Here is a 22,477-nt window from a genome sequence, read left to right as displayed (position 1 = left end):
ACACACACACACACACACGCACCCCCAACCCCCACACACACACTGACAGACACAAATATAACCATATTGACATAGAACGTTATATAAATCCTTGTATTACTGTTGTCAGATTCAAAAATATATTTTTACCTGTATGTCTTGCAATCATGCCTGAAATTTTAGCCATTTTTCTCTCTACCGATGCTTAAAAAGTCCAAGAGTATCACATTTCACTGATTTAATAAAAAAAAATACTGAGACAGTAGCTGCGTTTCTGGAGATGTAGGTATTATTAATTTAGTGCAGTGTGCAAAAGTGAAAAATAACGCAGAAAAACCGTTGAAGCATAAACTCAAAACCACTCGTATTCTTTTTTTCTCGCTCTCTGCGTTAGCTGTGCTACACACAGACTCGGTGCCATAGCAACCGCTAACGTATCAGAATTCAACACCAGAAAACACTCAGACATTTCCCACACAAAGAACAAAACATTCAGTCCGTTACAGTTTTAGGTTTTCAGACTTGATGTTTATTTTGCGACAAGTGATCGCTGTAGTAGATTAGCTACTGCTGCTATTAGCTAATCTAACACAGCGCTGGTTGTTTGCTAATTTAAACACCTGCTCTATTGATTATCTATCAGAGTTGGTGTTCAGGTTGCCTTTTTTGTATCTATCTATTTTTTTTTATTAACTGAACCGAAACACACAGAATTCCACAGCACATCTACATGTTAAGGTTGTCATAGTCAAGCTAGCATAGCTGACCTATTTCCCTCTCTCGTGCTACTTTTTGATTAAAGTTGTTTCCTGACCTTGTTATCTAGTTGTCATTATGTTGACAATTAGTAGCAAAGCACTGGATCCCTTTTTATTTTAATATTTAAACATTAACAACTTAACGGCTAAAACCAATGCTAGTCATTGTTAGCGGGCAGCTTTTTTTGCCCCACAGCAGGAAGCTGGCGGTGGGATCTTGCGTGTGAGACGTCACACTTCAATGTGTCTACATATTGATGTTGAGGATATTGAAATAAAGAATGAAAATGCCTGTTTATGTTTCTTTGTTACCAAACTGGTAAAAACCTCTTTAAGAATCAAGTAGGGAACTACAGAATGTGTATCTCTCTCAGTCTGTTTCCAGACAATGTTGCTTTTTTCTTTTTTACTGATAACAGCTCTCACACTCATGCATCTGCAGCTCTGCGTAAACATGTAGCACAGCCCACCTTTAGCCGTGCTCCAGTTAATTAATTCAAACTGCAGGAGCCTCAGGGAAACGACCGGCGAAGACTTTGATGTTTAAATCTTTGATTCCTCTCTAATGCTTGGATCCTTTCTTGCTGAGTGTGGATGTCTCTCCTCTCGTTTATGTGTGTGTCAGTCTGACTTTCAGCATTTCTGTACCTGCAGGATTAAAATTTCAGACAGTGCCTTAAGCTTTTATGTTTCCCTCTTTGCCTTGTAGGAATCTGGTGAAGAAATACTGTCCAAAACGTTCAAAAGATGAAGAGCCAAGGTGAGGACGTTGTTTAGTTTTAATCTTTACTCGATGCTTTCGGATGCCTGTGGACTGGAGCAACGGAAAACCCAGCTGGAATCTTGATGAATAATTTGACTGGTCATTTAAAAAACGTGTTTGATGTGGCTGCTCACATCCTGTCTGCAAAATTACCAAACAATGCAATTCGTCACATAAACAGCAGGAATGTAGAAGGGTTTGTGGAGGTCAGGGGAGATCTTTCTGTCCCCTTTAACCACATGAAGCTTCTACATTTATATTATTACAGCTTCCTTAAAGTTGGGAAAGACTCAAAAATTACATTTTTATGAGGAAAAACTTAAATTCTTGTTTCATTTGTTTGGAAGTTTTCGTTTTTTCCAACAAACAGCTGCTTAGCTGAAATTTGATCATGGAAATGATCTATGGTTCAATGTAGAGAAAGGTTTTACTCTTATTTTATGCTTATTTTAGTACATTATGAATAAAAGTTAATTGTTTATGAAGGTTTGAATGAGCAGGAAATGAGGATTATTGAAAAGAAAAACTCATTTTTAATATTTTGAAAATATTTTCAAAATAAGATAAACCAGAGATTCATCAATTGAGATTTTTATGGCTGATTATCTACATATAAGTGAAAAATCTGCCATTGGAACTGGTACGTTTTTTTTATTATCCATCTTTGAGATTTATTGACTGAAAACAAGCTTATTTATCTTTCTCAGAAGTTACTTTTAAGTGTTTTTGTTTAATTTCTAGTGTAAATATCTTATTATACAAGAATTAAGATAAAAAGTAACTTAAAAGTAACTTCTCAGCAGGATAAATTGGATTGTTTTCAGTCAACAATTCCTGAATAAAGATACACAGTACTGGTTCCACTGGCAGACTTGTCTCACTTAAAACAGTAAAAATGTCTCATAAGTGGAAATAATCTGCCTGTGGAATTAGTACTTTTAATAATATATATTCAAGAATTGTTGTTGTGAAAACAAGCGTGTTGATCTTGCTGTGAAGTGACGTTAAGTTATTTTGAGTGTACCAAGCTGTTTACACTAAAACTAGACAAAATTATTTAGTAATATTTTGTGTTTTTGCAGCGCTTTCTAAGATGAACTTTCTGGAATCCGCCAGTTTTGTTGCTTTATAATTTTTCCAGAGAAAAAGTTGTTACTGAAATAAACTCAGAAAACTTTTATGTATTTTTGTTTAGTTTCTAGTGCAAATATTTTAGTACACTTCCATGAAGACAAAAATTATGTTGCTTTTCAGCAATAACAACAATCTGCCAGAGGAACTAGCATTTTTAAAATTTTTATTCTCGAATTGCTGTAGTAAAACAAGCTTATTTATCTTGCTGAAAAGTTGCTTTTCAGTTATTTTTGTCTAGTTTCCAAAACAAATATCTTAGTACACTTGAATTAAGACAAAATAACCCTAAAGTAGCTTCCACGCAAGATAAATAAGTTTATTTTAAATCAATAATTCTTCAATAAAGATACAAAGAGTAGTAGCTAGTATTTGCTATCTTTAAAAATATATATTAAATAATTATTTACCTAAAACTAGCTTATTTATCTTGCTGAGAAGTTACTTTTAAATTATTTTGTCAAAGCATGCTAAAATATTTTCATTAGAAATTGGACAAAATTCTGTATTTTTGCGGTTCTGTCTCAGCTGGGATCTGTTTTGTTGCAGTATACAGCATACAGCTAAATTCAGAGTGATTTTTAAACTCCGTAAATTAATGTTTTATTTAACGACAGGTTCACATCGTGTATGTCGTTCTACTCCATTATGGGCGAGCTGAACGACTACGCCGGCCAGAGGGAGGTGGTGGCGGAGGAAATGTCCCACAAGGTTTACAACGAGCTGATGAGATACAGCCAGGAGCTGAAAGCCGAGCGGAAACACGTGAGTGCCGTCACACCTCCGTCCGTCTCCGTCCTGAAAGCAGATGTTTCGCTCCTCTCCTCTGTGTCGCTTGTGTTTTCTGAGGAATAATCTGTTGCATGTCATGTTATCCATCTGTCGTCTTGTTTCTACCATCTGCTGCTGGAAAAATTAAAATGTTGATGTGTTTTGGGAGAATAGTGGCCGCTAGATGTTTTTCAACCATAATTGATCTAATTTTATTTCATATTGAAGTCTGGTTTTCATTGGTTAGATGTTTTATATGTGTATTAGACTTGAGGTTTCATGATAAAGCAAAGTATAAAACTTTTAAATATTTCTAAATGAAACTGAACTGAATTAAAAGAACACCAGTATTGCTTTATTAAACCATATAATCAATTTTATTAGTAGGTCTGTCACAATAACAAATTTTCCTGGATGACAAATTGCCGCAGAAGTTATCGCTAAAAATTCTAATATTGTTGTTTTGAGACCATTTTCAAGTGATATAATGATAATAATTATATTACCACACTACCACATTTTGCAATAAAACATATATTTTGGCTTTCTAATGTTTTTTATATTAATATTTTAATTGTTTCAAAGTCTTTGACTTAAAATAGGCTTATTTTAAGTCAAAAGTCTGTTTTATTCCTTAAGTTCCTAGTAGCTCTAATTAGCATCATACCTAAATTTACACTAATGTAGATGCAAAATTCACATTTCTAATCTCGAAGTAGTTTCATATTTGATTGACAGAAAAACATAAATTTTTGTGGCATGAAGATGTTAAATATGTTAGAAAATTCAAAGCCTGATCAAATGACAAAAGCCCTTTTGTGTGGCTTTGTCACGTTGTCCTATATTTTTGTGGTCTGCTTATTTACGTGTTTCTTGTTTCTGTGTGGAAATGAGCAGCACCTTCAGGAAGGAAGGAAGGCTCAGCAGTTTTTGGATCACTGCTGGAAACAGATGGACAACGTAAGTTTGGGGGTTGAGGAGAGAGAACGTGTTCATGGTAAACACTTTCTGTTGGGGACGAGCAACTGCTACTCACACACTAACTGACACCAGGAAGGAATGAAAGAAATGCTAACAGAGTTAGCCGAAGGATAAACTGAGTCCCCTCTGATCTTTTTTACCCATTTTGGACAGGAAACAAACACATTTCTTCCATTTAAATCTGTTTTTAAGAAGCTAGCTTCGTGCTAAACAATACAAACTGTAGCTTTAATTATTTTTTTTATCATATTCATAAATTGTAGCATCATTTTTGTTCCCTTCTTGGCATCGACAGTTTCTAGGAAAGAGACAGAGACATCAGTGCAGATCTGAAGCTATTAAAGCAAAACCGTATTACTGCACTGAAAAAACACAAAATCTTACCAAGTATTTTTAGCCTCGTTTTTCAGTAGACTTTAGACACAAAATTACTAACTTACACATATGATGCAGGAGATTGTTTTAAGTTGATAAGTCCTTAATTTCAAATTAAAAGTATCAGTCCCATCGGCTGATTTTTTCATTAATAACATCTTGCTTTAAGTCAAATAATCTGCCAACGGAACTAGTATTTTTTAGCAATATTGAGGAACTATTCACTTAAAACAAGCCCCTACTAGTTTAGTCTTAAAAATAGGCTAAAAGTAAGATTTAGTGTTTTGCAGTGTAAACTTTATCTGATGTTTTGGAGCATTTCAGTGTGTAGACTGTGTGACTTTAACTGTAACTTCCTAGTGACCAGACTAATGTCTCAGCTATTCGCTGTTTGCTTTACTGCTAATGTGATCCAGATGGCGCATCAGGAAGTAAACTATCTCTGTGTGATTCATTCACGTATTTTTCTCATCTCATTTAGTGAGACAGATGCAAATCTGCTGCAATTAATATTTTTGGTGTTTGAAATAAACTGGATGCTCTTTTTTTTCCTTTTAGAGTAAAAAGAAGTTTGAGAGGGAGTGCAGAGAAGCAGAGAAAGCGCAGATTACCTACGACCGGCTAGATAACGACATCAACGCCACCAAGTCAGAGGTGGAGAAGGTAAGCTGCTTCCACCTGCGGAGCCTTGGCGCCATTTATCTAGATTATCGGGTAAATCTTTCCTAAATTTTCACTGACTTGTAGTGAAAATTTTGCTTTAGTTTCTTGATACTCTTGAAATAAGATAAAACTAACCCACAAATAAGTTTTCAGCAAGATATAGTAGCTTTTAAAGTAAAGAACTCCTTAAAATAGAAGAAAAATTACTTGTTCATTTGGCAGATTATTTCACTTACAACAAGACAATTTCCCATGTTATAAGTGAAATAATCTGCTAGAACTTGGTTGCTAGGTAACGGGCTGGGCTTGGCTGGGGTTGCTAGGTAACAGCCAGTGCCTGTCACTTAAGAAATAAGTGAATTAAAATGCCAGTGGGACTAGTACTTTTTCGTCAGTATTAAAGAATTATTGACTAGAACAAGCTTCTATATCGTGCTGAAAAGCTACTTATGAGTTTGTTTTGTTTTTTTAAAGTCTAGTTGGATATTTGCACTAGAAACTAGACCAAAAATACTTGGTAATATTTTGTGTTTTTGCAGTGTACATGCAGACTTTGTTCTGTGGTTTGGCAGAAGAATGAAGATGAAAAAGGAAATTATTTATTCTTAAATCATTATCTTAAAGTCTTATGCGTCGTTCCATCTTCGGAAACATTGTTTAACATCACAGTTTGGAAATTTTAGCCCACTTTTCTTTGCAACATTGTTTCAATTCAACTGGACTGGAAGGTTTTTCAGTTTAAATTGCCTGTTAGATGTCAAACCTAGAGATGGACCGGTCCGATGTTAATCTCTGAATTGAAAAAAGTCTAGATCAGATTACAATGTTCCCGATCTGTAAAACCAGGTCTATTCAGTCTAATTCTATGCTTTATTATTTATTTTACATTATTTAGAATGTCACTTTCTGAATTTTTAGGCTTTAAGTTGCCTTTAGTGGATTACTTGTGTGATTTTCCACAATTATATGACTAACTGTTCAGGCTAAAGCCCAGCTCTACACGCGGACTCACATGGCGGACGAGAGTAAAAACGAATATGCTGCTCAGCTCCAGAACTTCAACGGAGAGCAGTGGAAACATTTTAATAACTCCATACCACAAATCTTTAAGGTAAATAAAACAATTCAGTTGTTCTTACTCACTTTATAATTCCTTTGTTATCTTTGTATTCTTTAAGTGTTTATTACTTTTAAAAGCCTCCTTGTGTCATGGTTTGCGGTTAAGAGGTGGTGAGGAAGACTCTGAGGACCCAGGTTGGGATGAAGAAGTGATGATTTAATGATCTAAAACACACAATAATTCAGGCAGCACAGATGAGCGGAAGGCTAATGCTCATAACCGGTAGCAACTGGAAATAACTGACAGCAGACAAGGCGTCTGACTAGACAGCTTGACATGACTAGTCAGATATGACAAGGAACACAGGCGGCATTAAATACACAGAGGATAATCAGGGAACGAGACACAGCTGGGAACAATCAAGGGGTAGACAGGACAACACAAACATAACTTAACACAGAGAAAAAAACAAAACCTTACACTTTGTTGCTTATATTCAGCCTCAGCATACATGAAGAGTGTTTGTTTTTTAAATTACAGATAAATTAGATTCCAAAGATGTATTAGATTTATGTGGGTGAATAGAATTGGGTTTGTTTTATTTATTTATGTCACTTACAGTACTTCACTTATGTTTTGAAATGAGTTTGTGGATTTATTAAAAGTTTAAACTTGATTTACAAAGTTTGGCTTCATTGGAAGCAAATAAAATTTGGCAACATGAACATTCAAGATGGAGCAAAACTGGATATAACAGCAGAACTCTGCTTTTATATCCACAAAATTGGGCAGGGCTAAGAGTCTGAGGGGCGGGGCTAAGTGTGGGATTTAGCGAGGTTTGCAGCTGTGCAAAAGAACTGGTTGAGCCTAGCTCCGAGGCTCAGCTCCTCCTTCGAGGCTCAGCTCCTCCTTCGAGGCTCAGCTCCTCCTTCGAGGCTCAGCTCCTCCTTCGAGGCGCAGCTCCTCCTTCGAGGCGCAGCTCCTCCCCCAATCAGCTCCTTCAGACTAGCCAGCAGCAATTAGTAAACACCTGCTGAGCTCATTATAGGAGCTACTTCTCAGTGAAACGCTAGTAAAAACGTTGCCAGAAGGTTAATAGAGGAGCGATGTTGGGATGACTTCCTGAAGGCGGAGCTTCAGAAAAAGCAGGAGTTTTTAAAGAGACAGAGGCCCAATTTCAAGGAGTTAAATCAGAACGTAAAAATTTTTTAAGTCATATTTTATATAAACAGCATTTTTATAACACCTGACATTGTGCTATGAAATGGCACTATGTGCCTGGAAAATATGATACTGCCCCTTAAATGAAATGCTGAATACTTGTGATGAGAAATCTGCTTTCTTTCAGATGTTGCGTGTTTGTCTCAGTGTCTTTTATTCATCTTTTCCTCTGTATGCAGAATCTCCAAGGCATGGACGAACGGCGAACGGTAAAACTCGGTGAAACGTATCGAAGCTTTGCGGAGGCTGAGCGGAGAGTCATTCCCATCATCACCAAATGTCTGGATGGGATGGTTTCTGCTGCCAAGGCCGTCGACGAGCAGCGGGTACGAAACTGAAAACATCAACCTTCAAGAAACAAACCCAAACCCGTTGAAACTATTCCCTCAGTTTCCATTTTCAATCCTCCCAGGACTCGACTATCGTGGTGGAGTCGTTTAAATCCGGCTTCGAACCACCGGGAGACTTTCCGTTTGAGGACTTCAGTCAGAACCTGAGCAGGACGGGTTCGGACGGGACCATCAGCAACACGCCGAAAGGCGAGAGAGAGCTGGCTCCGGTGCCGCGCTCCGAAGCAAAACACACGATAAGCAAAGGCAAGAATAAACTCTGGCTGTTTGGGAAGAAACCGAAGGTATGACTGACATACTTTAATTATTCCATACTCACATCTGTTTCAAAATGTCTTTGACTCAAAACAAACACTTTACTTCTATTAATCATGATGATTTTCTCGTAGCAATTAATGAAAGTACGATATTTAAAAGTAGAATTTTACATCAAACCAATAAAAACCTGGTTTGAAAACAGAAGAAATGTTGGATTAAAAAAAGTATGTTTAACACCTGCTTACAGGTTATTTTCAAAAGTTACTTTTACTCTGACAAGCTATATTCTAATTTATGCAGTATGGCTGCGTATCAAAAAAGATTAATACATTTAATTATTTGCATAAGTAGAAACCCTAATATGTTTTTTATTCTGAAACAGGACAGTACAGTAACAGAAATCTTTAAGTATTTAGCTGTATTTGAAACGATGCCAGATGAAAACAAAGATTCCTCAAAAATGTCGAAATTCAATTTGTAACAGAAAAGGTGCTAGGATCTCATGGGACCGTGCTAAAAATAAATTGTCTTGTGTTTTTGCGCTATTTAAAGCTGCAAAGACGAGCATGGCATATATATTAATTGTTTCAAAGTCTTCCTTGACTTAAAATATACATACTGTGATTAAAAAGTCTCTTTCATTCCTTAAGTTCCTAGTAGCTCTAATTAGCATCAGACCTAAATTTACAGTAATGTAGGTACAAAGTTCAAATTAATAATCACCAAGTAATTTCACATATAATTGACAGCTAAAACATGTGTTCTGTTTGTTCAGTTCTATGTAAATTCAGGCATTAAGAGGTGAAATATGTCAGAAAACTAAATCTGATCTATTAAATAACAAAACTCGTTTCCCTTCTTTTATGTTTCTATGTTTATCACACTGTCCAATATTTCTGTGGTCTGTTTATTTAAGTTTTGTTTCAGTGGTTTTCCTTGAGAAAATGTTGCATAAATGTTGTTTTACTTCCACTTTAACCAACTTCCTGTTCAGTTTTGGAGTTATTTTAAAATTATTTTTCCAGTTTCATACTTTCCAACCTGCTGCCGTTTTTGGACCCTGACCCTCTGCTAAGGCACGCCGTTGGTCACTGATTAACCTCCTGCAGTTGGTTCATGTTTAACCAATCAGCTGCTTCATGGTATCAGCAATCTGTTTGATAGATGGGGCGTGTGTTTGTGTACATGGAGCCGTTTGCTCAACACTCGGATCAGCCAGATTAAGATTCTCTGGGATTGAGATTGACGCTGGTTTTTAGCTCCGTCTGAATGAGTCAGCCTCGGAAAACACAGAAGAAGAAATGTGGAAACAGGAAACCAGTCCAGACCTAAACTTCATCTGACTTGAAAATATTTTTAATTTGAAATATGTAGTTTCTTATCAGCAACTCTGCTAAAAAGAAAATGGTTAAACGTTTTAAAATAAATACATTGTTTTTAGTACAGTAGCATAATCTCACACTGAAATACAATTAGATACATTTAATCCCTGTTGTTTTGTACTTTATCAGAAACACTGTTTGCACAGCAAATAATTACTTTGAAATCAACGAGAATTTAAAAAAAAAATTATTATTTTCCATCTTTTTTTTAAGTTGCTTGGAGTTTTTTAAAATTTCTAATTAGGTATCAAGAGCTTTCATTATTCCTTCAGGATTTTGCTATTTTTTTTGTTAATTATTTTATTTTTTGTGCAATCAAAACATTGGAGCGGCTTTCGAAATATGTTAAATATTAAACTATTTCCAAAATATACGTATAGAAGAAAAGAGGAAAAAAGAAAATAACAAGCAGACATATTGGAGACACAAACTTTTCTATTTGTCTTTAAAGAACTTCTTGGTTAATCGCTGCATTGATCACTTGACATCAGCTAAGGCAAAGGCAGAAGAGAAAACGCTGCCACCTGTAGGTGGGAGTTGGCATCACTTAAACCCAATGTTTTTGACCAATTTTGGAAAAAATGTGCTATAAATTTACAATTATTTTGGTGTGAAAAATGCAGGGATCTGTTGCCTTTGCGTGAATTTCTGTGATCTCAGATGTACAGAAAAACTGGAGGGACTGCAATGTTGTTCTTTGGGAGCCTTTTTTGTCTACTGGTTTATAATCTCTCCTTACTAGAAAATTTGACCCAAATTTGAATTAAATTTTTTTGGCCATATGCAACCCACATCCATGGTGGTCTGAATGGCAAAATTCTGATCTTTTCACCCCGAGTGAGAATTATTTATTTTCCTAAATCAAAATGTCACACCTTTAACATCAGTAGCTGGGTTTTCATTACAAATATGGACAAAACTTTGTAGATATTCTACTAATAAAAAAAAACAATTTTGTAATTGTGGTGTTTCCATTAAATAAGAAATGCAATTAAAATCACATGTGAGTAAGTTTGACATGCAGTTGCATCATCCTCCTATCACTTCCTGTCATCTTCTTTGGCGTTTTCGCCAGTAGTAACATCCTGTTGTTCATCACGACTCGTGAAAGTTTTCATCGCAGATTTGTAAAATACTCTGCCGCAAAAACTTTTCATTGAAAAAGGATAGATTTCTTCAAAATTGGCGTGTTTTTATTAATCAAATTTATTTTCAGAATTCAAATTTACGCAATTTTATGGTTAATTAAAATGCAGCTACTGAAGAAACACAGTTCATGTTGAGGCATTTCAGACATTTTAACATTTGATCACCAAAACATTGATCAAATGTATGTTGTAATTCAGATGTAGGGAGCAGATTTACCAAAAATAGAGTCTAGTGAAACTTTCTGAAGTGTTTTTGTGAAAATGGCCGACTCACTCCCGTATATCTAAACAATGGAAGCTAAAGCTAACAGCTGTTTTATTCTGACTTCCTGTCCAGTCCCCATCTTTTCTCCCTCCTCCGCCACCTTCTTCCTCCTATCATCATCATCATCATCATCATCAGTGGTCCGTCTCCCAATTCTTCCCCACGTCGCGCTTTGGCTCCGACCTTGTAAGCCACTATCTGTCTGAGATTAAGACTACAGTACCCAGAATGCCTCATAACATAAGAGGTTTGAGGAGAGGGGTGAGACAAGACGTGTCCATGAGTTTGAAACCGGTTTGTTTTTATTTCTGTTTTCATTTTTTTCTATCGTTTCTTTGCAGGATGTCTGCAAGAAAATGTTCTGATTTTCTATAAAACGTCTCAAATGTTTCGACATCCTAAACTGAATTATGATGGTATAATACGGAGGTGTCCAAAATGCGGTCAGGGGGCCAGTTGTGGCCGTAGGACTGATTTTGTGCGGCCCTCATCTGTAATTAAAAAATGATGCAAATTTGGAGACTTTTAATTTGTAATTTTCTTACAGTGGAAAATGTAAAGTACAACAGAAAGTGTTTGTCTTTTTATAACTGAGCTTTAACAAAATGTAAAATCATGATTATATACTGAAACGATGCACTCAAATCAAATTTTATTTAGTTTATTAAACTTTACTAACTACGATAAACGTTTTGAAAGAAAATGAAACAAATCCTGTTCCTATTGCTGAAAATAAATTTGTTCAACGGAGCCGAAAAGAAACTGAAAACTAGAAGCTTTTATCTTAATACAGTAAAAGTGCAAAATTTACAAAAGAGTATTTTGGCCATTGTAGATATAAAAAAAAAAAATAGAGTAGCAAATTTCCAAAATAAAAAATTTTGTGAGTAATCTCAGAATTTTTCTGAAATAAAATTGGAAATTTTTGAGAATTTTTAACTTTTGAAACTCAAAAAATTCCAAAAATTGAACATTTTTAAAAATTTTTCTAGAGAATTTCTGATAGGAATCCCAGTTTCTGAGTTCTTTGGTGGAAATTTACTTGATTATTATTATTATTTATCTACAATGGCAATACAATTTTGAAACTACAATAATGATCAATTTAAAAAAATCTGGCTTCTTTATTTGCCTGATTTTTTTTTTTTTTTTTTTGACCTTTGATAACTTTTGCCTCAACGATTTTGGTCCAAATTACAAAAAATGTAATATTACCCAACAGCTTGCAGACACCTTGTTTTTTCCTCTTTTCCCTCTTTTTGATTCATTTTGCTGTTTTTGTGTGATTCTTGTCTGAGAGACGGAGGTTTGCTCCAATCAGAGCCGCGGATCCCTGGTGGTTGACGGTGTGTTGCTGGTTTTTGGGTTGATGTTTGCTGTGTTTTTGGTTTGCTGGTGCATGTGGAGAGGCGATAAATAAACCAACATTATTTTAAAGATGTTGGTTTGGCTTCAGCCTGCGGTTCTGTTTGTGTGCGCTAACATGTCTGAGAGCTGAGAAAACAGCTTTGAGCCTCAGATGGTTCAGCATAAACTGGTGCTGAACTCGGACTCGGCGCCAAGAGAAATCTGGGACTGGCTGATTTTCATGGCTGCAAAAAATAATTTTATTCCAATCTGAAAAGCTTTTATTATATTTATCTCAGCTAATTAGCAGGTAAGTATTTCAGAACGTATATCAATACTTCAGGTAATATAACCTTGAGTATAACCCCCCCCCCCCCCCACTGGATTTAAAGAAAAATATAGAAAATAAAATAGTTAGTATGGTTTATCTGGTTTTATTTAAAGTGAAAGCAAAAATAATGATGCATTCTGCTTCTGAAATATAATGTTATTACAGATAAACAAATAATTATAACAATGTATTTGCTACTGGTGGAACTTGATTATGATTTTTAATCAAATTAATTGCAGGACCTGTAATTATTAATCACATTTTAAGAGTAAGAAAATAAACGGTTTCAGTTCAAAATCTTTTTTTGCTGCTGAATTATTGAACAAACATTAAACATGATGTCAACAACAAAGATATTTATTGTTTTTAATTAACCTCGTTAACCTTTTTTACACAATCTTAGAAGTACATTAAAATATGCAAATAAACCAATAATTCAATCCCTTTATTAAAATAAGAAAATAAACATTTCTATACCCAAACAACATTCGTGTAGTGAACGCTAAAGGAAAGGATGAATCTGCAGCTAGAAAAGCTCAGCCGTCTCTGCTCGGCTTATTACAGCAGGTTTATTCATTATTTTTTGGATTAATCGATTAATAGTTATCAAAAAGTGCTTATAATTGATGTTTTTATTAATTGTATTTTTTTTTACATAATTTGAATCAGGTGAAGCTAAAACTGCCACTTGAGAAGTTCTGGGTAGAAAACTGCATGTTTGAGTCGGTATTCTCTAGTAAATGATTAACCGATCACTACATTCGTTGATAATTATTTAAATTAATCGATTAATCATTATTAATTGTTTAAGCCCAATTATTATTATTATTACATCTCTAATAATAAATGTTTTTTTATATTATTAATTCATTTGGTTGTTTTTTAATGTTTTTAAATGCAAATATTGTTGTTTTTTAACTCAAGTTTCTGAATTTTTAGCATCCTGGCTGTAATCTGAACACAAACTGGTTACATTTTTTTATTCGTGATTTTCACTGAAAACTAATCAGAATGTTTCTTTTCTGACCTTAATGGTAAATGCTCAGTGGTCGGTCAAGATGGTAAGTCAGTGTGTTGGTGTGTAAAGTAGTAGGAACTCCATTGGTGTCGACACAATGCCAATAGAGACCCAGCAGTAGGAACTCCATTAGTGTCGACACAACGCCAGTAGAGACCCAGCAGTAGGAACTCTATTAGTGTCGACACAACGCCAGTAGAGACCCAGCAGTAAGAACTCCATTAGTGTCGACACAACGCCAGTAGAGACCCAGCAGTAGGAACTCCATTAGTGTCGACACAACGCCAGTAGAGCTAGAGATTCAGTAGCTGCTGCATCTTTTCAGCTAGAATAGTTGCCCTGTAAAACAGACGCACAAAGTGTTTTATGTGTCAAACTAAAACAATAATTTGCAGAAATAATACTTTATTCACCTATAAAAGAGTTCTGTATTATGGAACTTTACAGCAAGGGTGTCCAAAGTGCATCCTGCACATAATAATCACATAATAAATTACAACAAGCGCAATAATTTCCATTTGCATTATTTATCATTTTTCTCTTGACCTCAAAGTGCTGTACAATTCAACTACATAAATCAAGATAACAATAAGAACAAAACATAAATGTATTTAAATGAAAGCATATTTGTATTTAAAACAGAGTTCAAATATACTTCATAACTGTTTGAATCAAACGCCAAAGAATAAAAATGGATCAGAAACATTTGAGCTTCTCGACAGTCTCAGCACTCCGTACATGAAAAGTTAAACAGCAGTCGATTTTGGCCCATGTTGCAGAAAGGTTGGACACCCCTTCTTTACATTGGCTGTTCTGCTCCTAACTGTCCTGACTGAACAAATTAAAGACATTTTTATGTGTTTCAACCAAACTTCTGAAACTATTGGTGTATTTTAGTATTTTAGTATGTCCCGTTCTGGCGCAGATTTACCAAATACAACACATTTATGTTTATGTTTTTTAAAAAATTGACATTTGAAGTCAATTCAGTTGTGTTTCTGTATCTGTTTGGCTCATACTAAACCTCAGATATTGGTATCAGAAGTGAAAAAGTGGATCGGTGTGTTCCTGTGTGTGTACACTAACACCACTGCCTGCAGCGTTTTCTGTGATTTTGTCCTAATTGTGTTTTCTGATCGGCAGATTCCATCTCTGGAGGATTTCAGCCACTTGCCTCCTGAGCAGAGGAGGAAGCGGCTGCAGCAAAAGATCGACGAACTGAACCGGGAGCTGCAGAAGGAAACGGATCAGAGGTGAGAGGTCGTCGGCCGAGGCCGAGGCATCAGGAAGAGCTGCAGGTCTGGCTGCTGAACCTGTTCGTTTCTGTCAGGGACGCCTTGAACAAGATGAAGGACGTGTATGAGAAAAACCCACAGATGGGCGACCCCAACAACCTGCAGCCCAAAATCTCTGAGACCAACTGCAACATCCAGAAGCTGCGATCAGAAATCCACAAAAACGAGGTTTGATGTTTTTTTCTGGACATTACTGAGCTCGTATTAATTTATTGTGTTATTAACTGATTTATTGCGACCAGTTGCTTGTTTGTGATGGTGGAATATGACGCTGTCATCGGCATACAAACAGATCATCCTAAGTCATTCTTGGTCTTTTCGTGGTTCTCTTTGCAGACATGGCTTTCGGAGGTGGAGGGAAAGCAGAGCTCCAGAGGAGACCGACGACACAGCGCAGACAACCACCATCACACGCCGCACGGCAGGGAGAGGTGACCAGCCAGCCGGCTCCACACCTGCTTCTATTATCGAGAGCTGATTAATCAATTAGTTAAATAATCTTCAACTAATTTAGTAATCGATTAATCATTAACTGGAATTTACAAACTCAAATAAACAGGCAGTTTGCTGAAAAACAAATTAGACCAGTAATTAATCAAAACTGTACAAAATTATAAACATTTTGCATTTTAAGATCACAAAAAACTTTGATGTTCTACATTGAAACTCCTTAAGTAGCAGATTTAGATATTTAGTAGAAATATTTGAATAAATCCATTTAAATTAAAAGTAGATGTTTCTAAATATTTTTTATTGTGTATTTGAATGGGGACAAGTGTTAAGATTAACAACGTAAAGGCAATAAAACAACATAAAATAAATTATCATACATACCAGAAATCATAATATTAACTTAAAACAGACCACATGTTTAAAAAATGATATAAACTTAAATGTTTTTAACTTATCTCCACAAAATCTGTGACTTTAATTGCAAAAGTAAATCACAAAAAAAAAACATTAAATAAAATATGTTCAGTATTTATAAATGCACACACAGCTATTTATTAATACTGTTCACTACGTTCTGGAGCTACTGGCCCTTTAAGAACATTCATGATCTAGATCAGCTCTCCTGCCTCTTTAATTTTTTTTTTCCCCATCAGCCCTGAGGGCAGCTACAATGACGACACCAGCCAGGAGCATCAGACGCCGCATCACACGCCGCAGCACCGCCCCGCGCAGCCGGCCCAACCCAACCACGACCCGCACGAGTTCGACGACGAGTTCGACGACGACGACCCGCTGCCCGTCATCGGACACTGCAAGGCGCTCTACTCCTTCCACGGTAACTGATGCAGTGCTTAGCTTCGCCACTAGGGGGCGCTCCCGTTTTTTGAGTAATATTTTATTCAGATGAAGAAGCGGATCGGCGGAAGTTGTGGTTTGTAGGTAGTTTTGTGATTTTTATGAGAGTGTTCGTCTATAAGGCTGGTAAGTTACAGTCTGTTTATGGTTAAGAAGGATAATATGTGTATTTTATTACTTTGGACATTTTCTGTTTGCTCAATTTGCCCAGAATAAGCTATGGCTAAGCTAAGCTAGGTTCCACTTTAAAATGGTGAATTGTATCATGTTTAATTGCTCTGCTTTACTTAATTTAACTTTATTAATGAGTGAAAGATAAAACTGGAGGAAGAGGGAGTAAAGAGTAAGAAGAATGTTTTATTTTCATTTACCAAATATAGCTTGCCTTACCACTGGGCCTAGTGGTAAATAAGGCTTAAAAGACAAGTAATATGATTATAATATTTGAAGCTTACAAAATGATTATTATTTTTGTTACGTTAAAATCAAGTCAGTCGCAAATCAACTTAAAAGTAATTGCCAAAAAATGTAAATAAAAATAATAATAGAAAGATTGAAATAAGAACAAGCAATTAAAGATTTTGTTTTCTTTTAAAAAATTTTTTGAAGAAAAGTGTTGTTCATTGTAAATCCAAAACTTTTAAATAGATTTACACATTTTCTGCACAGAAAGAAATTTCACCTGGTTTTCAAATTTTTTTGAGCGTCAATAAACAAATTTATTTGAGTAATTTTCTTTCGAAACACTTACTCGCCAAGTTTGAGAAATTAAATAAAACCAGATTTAGGCACCACAAAGTTGGTTTTTCAACGTTGCATTTTATAAAAGTTTGGTTATAAAAAGACAAATTGGTCAAATTTACCCTGATTACAAAGTTTGCATTTAGACACCTCTGGTTTTGGACAGAATCAGTCAAAAATAATTTTCTTTTCAGACTTTGGAGTTTTTAAAGATAAATGTTTGAATGTTTAGAAATGTAAGCTGCATTATTTCTGATGATGTGTTTCTTTGTTTTGTAGGTCAGAATGAGGGGACACTGACCATGGCAGAGGATGAGGTAATGTTCATCAGGTCTTTGCTTTTTGAAGCAACGGCGCCATCATGTGGTCTTCTGTAAAACAACACGCATGCCGCGTTTTAGCCTGCCTTCAGAGAATTAGTGACTTTTATCCCTGCAAAAACACAAAATTTATTTCAAGATTTAAAAAAATTATTTACAGAGAAAGCCACGTCCCCTTGTGTGTTTATTTATTAAACATTTAATAATGACAGTATGTATTTATTTTAGTTACTTACACAGAAAACCCCGCTTGCTCATTTGAATGTTGGAACATAAAATAAAAAAGTCTGAAATAAAAATGGAGAAGAAAAGTCCCTGAAATATTTCAATTTGCTATTTGTTATAATTAATTTGATGGCATATTTATGAATAATTCATTGACAACAGCATTTATTTAAGTTTGAATGAAACTGCTTTTGCATGTGGCTTAATCTGCCTGTTTAACGGATAAATGTGGGAATGACATCCGCAGGTTCATAAAGTTCCCAAAAATTAAACTGAAGAGTAGCACTACTTTAACATATTTTTACTTTAGTAAAAGTAAAAATTATCCATCAAGTAAGAGTAAAAAAGGAGAGTACAGTTACTCAAGTACGGAGTAACTGATCAGATTATGAATCTAATAATTTTTAATATTTAAAAATTACAAAATATAAAGTTAAGTGGAAATTAAATGACAATAATTTATAAAAGTAACAATCAGGCAAAATAAAATGTTTCTAAATCAGTTACTTTCAATAAAAAACTTATGAAACTTCAACAGAAACTCAGTTGTGTGTCTGAGTTTGGTGAAGTTTTGGTTAAAACATGTTTGTTTTTCATTCAGTGGGTTGAAAATCCAGAAATTTTGCTCAAGTAAGAGCAGAAATACTTCATGATAAAATTACTCTAGTAAAAGTAGAAAGTACAGCGTAGTAAAAATACTACTAAATGTACATTTAGTCAAAAACAGTTAATCAAGTAAAAGTAACTTAGTTACTACCAAACTCTGGAATAATTTCTTTATTCCAGTTGCAAGTTTGAAAACCAGTTGGGTTCAAACTGGGCGCCTTGTTTACGTTTTACTGCAATGAAATATTGAAAGATTTCATGTTTATTTCTGCCACTTTTCTGCTCATAGCGGCCATGTTGGGTATGTTGTTGGACTTGTTGCAGGTGCTGTACATCATCGAAGAGGACAAAGGCGACGGCTGGACGCGGGCGAGGAAGCAGAGCGGCGAGGAAGGCTACGTTCCCACTTCCTACGTAGAAATCACCATCGAGAAAAACAGCAAAGGTGCCGTGACTTACATCTGAGGCGCCGCCGCTTCGTGTCTGTCGTTGCCTCCATGTTTGCCTTTTAGCGTCAGCGTGACGCCGCAGCATCCAAACGCCATCCGTCCCCAGGACCGGTGCTGGGAGGGGACAACCAGGACAAACCTGCTGAGCTCAGTATCAATCAGATTATCTTAGATAACTTTATGTAATATATTAGAAACTTTTTTTTTTTTTTTTTTGATGAAACAATCAAACTCCCTGATTTTAAGCTCTTTTTGTGTTTTTTTTGTGCATTTTTGCACTTTTTTGTTGTCTGTGCCATCCTGCAGGTTTGTCTTCATTAATGCCATTTTTATGCACAAGAGTTCATTTCATGCAGTTTTTTAAGAAGAAAAAAAATATTAAGATGACATTTTATGCTTTTCTTCCTGCAAACAATTCCCACCACAAACTGAGCTGCTTACACCTGCAAAGTTTCAGGAAACTTTATTTTATTTTATTAGATTTTCAGAGTTTTGTGCAGCTAAGTTTAATAACAATTATAGTTAACAACATTTAAAATGTTTAGATACTTTCTCTTATTGTTTATTAATAATTGAACTAAAGGAGTTTTAGGACCAGGTTCAGAAAAAAAGAATAAATTCATAATATTATGAGAATAAAGTCGTAATAATACAAGGAGAAAAAAACCAAATTATTTTCTTCTGTGAAAAATTATAAAAAATTAAGATGAGGATGTTGAGCATTTTGTGAAGTTAAACTTTGTCTGTTTTAGAAATGAGGAAACATTTCAGCATCATATTATTCTCAATTTCAGAATTTTGAAACAATTGAGCTACTTATATACTTTTAAATCTCATTAAACAACTTTTTGTTTTTTTAATTTTATGACTTTTTTCTGTTAATTTTGTCTTTATTCCCAAAAACAAAAAACATCTTTTATTCTGACTAATACTCCGTTGTATATCTGTAGAAATTCACTAACCAGAATTTTGTTGCCAATTTCTAAAACATGTTTTTTTTGTAAAGGTTTAAGCTAATTTAACTGAGTCGTGTTTTTTATTAACAATTATAAGATAAGAAGATATTAAAATAGTTTTTCTCTTTCCTGCTGTGAAAAGTTAGTAATTATTAATACTAGAAGGTTATGTCACAAATTATTCACTGCAAAGTTCTGTTCATTTGAATCCAATACAAATTAGTTGATTTCTTATTAGCAATAAGCAGAATTACTCAGACTGACATAACATAACAATATTCTATAAAATATAGATCTTTACTCAAACTTTGAGATTCCAGAATATTTCACTGCAGAAATGTTTTTAAAAAGTGAAAACAGTTCACGTTGTTCAGCCTTCCTGTTGTCTGCTCAAAGTCCTGCTCTCTCTCACTTTCTAGCAAACAATGGCAAACATTTATTTTCTTATAAATGGTACCTTACGGTTTCCTCTGATTTAATTTTAAACAAAATTACACTTTGGTCTCTGTTTCTAAAGCCAACTTTCAGTTTTCTACCTTCAGTAGCAACTTCCACACTGAAGAGTGGTGTCATCAGCACCATTTGTTTATAGATGGTGTGTTCGCTGACAGGAAAAGTGTTGGATTTTCTGACCACCAAATGAAAAATATCAGATTCTGAAATCATTTTTGGGGGTGGAATTTTTTTTTTTTCAAATTCCAAAAACTAGAAAATTTGTGAGAAAATTTTAGTTAAGTTTTTATTTACAAACCTGAGACAAAACTTTTAATGGGGACCATAATGGGTAAGATATGCAACTTATGTGTTAAAAAATTACAATTTCCCTCAAATTTAATAAATGTATGCCATTTTTATTTTAAAACTATTAATGCAGGGTTTTTTTTATATATTCTTAAAGTTTCTTGATAGAAGTTGAAGCAGAAATGAATATTTCCTTGTTTTCTGCACAGTTCAGTTTGTGCATAAAAAATGAACAAACATGAGGATTTAACCTGGTGGTTTGGTGGGGATTCGGTGGCAGGAAGAAAAGCCGCCATGGCCATCTTTTAGGATCTGGTTTCATGTTCAGTAAGAAGGATGTTTGTATGAAGTTTGCAGGATTATTTCAGTAATTCAGAGTTAATTCTGCTGTGTTTCTTTTTGGTTCGTTCCAAATCCAAGCTTTTATTGTCTGTTTGACATAAACAAATTAAAAATATTTGAAAGAAGATGTGGTGCTTTAGTGTGTGACAACCTAACTGTAGCTGCGTTTCCATTACAAATGTGTGCAAAACTTTGTCGAGATTCAGCAAATATTGAAAAAAAAAAAACAATTTCGCGATTGAAGTGCTTAAATTAAATAAGAAACGCAATTAAATCCCACATGAACATGTTTGTTCACTCTAATTCATTAAAAATCATCCTCCTGCCACTTCCTGTTGTCGTCGTCTTTGTGGTTTCTGGCAGTAGTAACATCCTTTTGTTGATCATGTGATTCATATGTGAAAAAAGTTTTTCCTTTACAGTTTTATGAAATACATTAATTTCCGTAAAACCACCTAATTTTAGTGCAAAACGTTTTGTTCAAATAATGATTTCTGTTTTTTTAGAATTTGGCGTCTTTCCATTAAGCAAATTTATTTTCAAAATGTCAAATTGTGCATTTATCTGGTCAATGGAAACGCAGCTAGTGTCGCAGAAAACTTAAGTTTCTCTGAAAGTTTTAATTTTTCATGTTAAACACAAGATTCTCTCTGTGTTGAAGTTTTTAAGTGCGTTTCTGTTTGTTTTTATAACAGTTTCTTTCCTCTTCGTGGCTGCAGGTTCCTGAGGGCTGCAGAGTGGCCGGGCGATTTGATTGGCTGGTGGAGGGCTCATGCTGATAATGATTGGTGGTGGAGGCTGGGGGGGCGGGGAGAAGGAGGCCCTGCATGTTTCTGTGCTTTCCATAATCAGCAGAAAGTCGGAGATTTCATTAATGACGCCATGTTTGTTTTCATTCAGTTGCATCCTGATTCGCTCTCACAGTTCGTCTTTTAACGCATCAGCATGAAATTATGAGACGGGTGTTCAAACGGACTGAGTCTCCTAACTATCAAAGCTTTTTTCTCATTAAAATAGCTTTTATTTTATAATTTTACAACTGGAATTGAGCAGAAAGTGCAAAAACATAAAAAAAACCAAGCTGCACCATCTTTAAAACATAGAGCAACGTTTGCACATTTCTGATCGACCTTTCCTCGAACAGGAAAAAAAATAACTTTAACAAAAGTCTCTTCTGTACAGGAGAAGATTAGGATCACTGAAAAAAAGAATTCTGAATTTAGTCTCAGGATTCTGAATTTAATCTCTGAATTTTGACTTTTTTCCAGAATTTTTAATTTAATCTTAGAATTCTGAATTTAACTACCATTAAACTCAGAATTGTTTTAGAATTCATAATAAAAAAAAAAAAATCAGAATTCTGAATTTATGCTCAGAATTACGATTTTATTCTCATAATTCTAACTTCTTTCTGATAAATTTGAAATTAATCTCAGAATTTTAAATTTAATGTCAGAATTCTGACTATTTTTTTCAGAATTCTGACATTAAATTCAGAATTATTATTTTTTAGTGGCCCTAATCTTCTTCCGTACCTCCGATTGTTTAGCAGAGAGCCATGTTGAATCCCAGCAGTGCCCGGACTTTGTTTAAGCCGTCTCGGTCTGCTTGCTAACACCATCAGTGCAGCTGTGCTCCATCTGTCTCCTGTCATGATCTGTGCTCTGTTGGTGATGTCTGCCTGCCTGCCTGA

General features: G+C 34.9%; 1 protein-coding gene across 2 annotated transcripts in view; it reads left to right on the top strand.

The window, feature by feature from the left end:
• The window catches only part of fnbp1l (formin binding protein 1-like), a 48,988-nt gene extending 27,059 nt beyond the window's left edge, over positions 1-21,929 (top strand). Inside the window, exons 3-16 of one of the 2 annotated variants that reach the window (XM_028027033.1) lie at positions 1,447-1,497; positions 3,249-3,396; positions 4,300-4,362; positions 5,317-5,421; positions 6,404-6,532; positions 7,882-8,028; positions 8,115-8,336; positions 14,945-15,054; positions 15,132-15,264; positions 15,433-15,527; positions 16,203-16,384; positions 17,425-17,462; positions 18,621-18,741; positions 21,504-21,929. In XM_028027033.1, coding sequence (XP_027882834.1) covers positions 1,447-1,497; positions 3,249-3,396; positions 4,300-4,362; positions 5,317-5,421; positions 6,404-6,532; positions 7,882-8,028; positions 8,115-8,336; positions 14,945-15,054; positions 15,132-15,264; positions 15,433-15,527; positions 16,203-16,384; positions 17,425-17,462; positions 18,621-18,741; positions 21,504-21,511 — 1,552 coding nt within the window. In that variant the 3' untranslated portion in view covers positions 21,512-21,929. Of the gene's footprint in view, positions 1-1,446; positions 1,498-3,248; positions 3,397-4,299; positions 4,363-5,316; positions 5,422-6,403; positions 6,533-7,881; positions 8,029-8,114; positions 8,337-14,944; positions 15,055-15,131; positions 15,265-15,432; positions 15,528-16,202; positions 16,385-17,424; positions 17,463-18,620; positions 21,010-21,503 lie in introns of those variants that run through there. The other variant, XM_028027032.1, reaches the window with a different exon arrangement.
• Positions 21,930-22,477: the final 548 nt, after the last annotated feature.

Source organism: Xiphophorus couchianus, chromosome 9 (assembly GCF_001444195.1).
Source record: "Xiphophorus couchianus chromosome 9, X_couchianus-1.0, whole genome shotgun sequence".
Lineage (NCBI taxonomy): Eukaryota > Metazoa > Chordata > Actinopteri > Cyprinodontiformes > Poeciliidae > Xiphophorus > Xiphophorus couchianus.
Note: the sequence above shows the minus strand (reverse complement) of the source record. Positions and strands in the feature narration are given on the sequence as shown.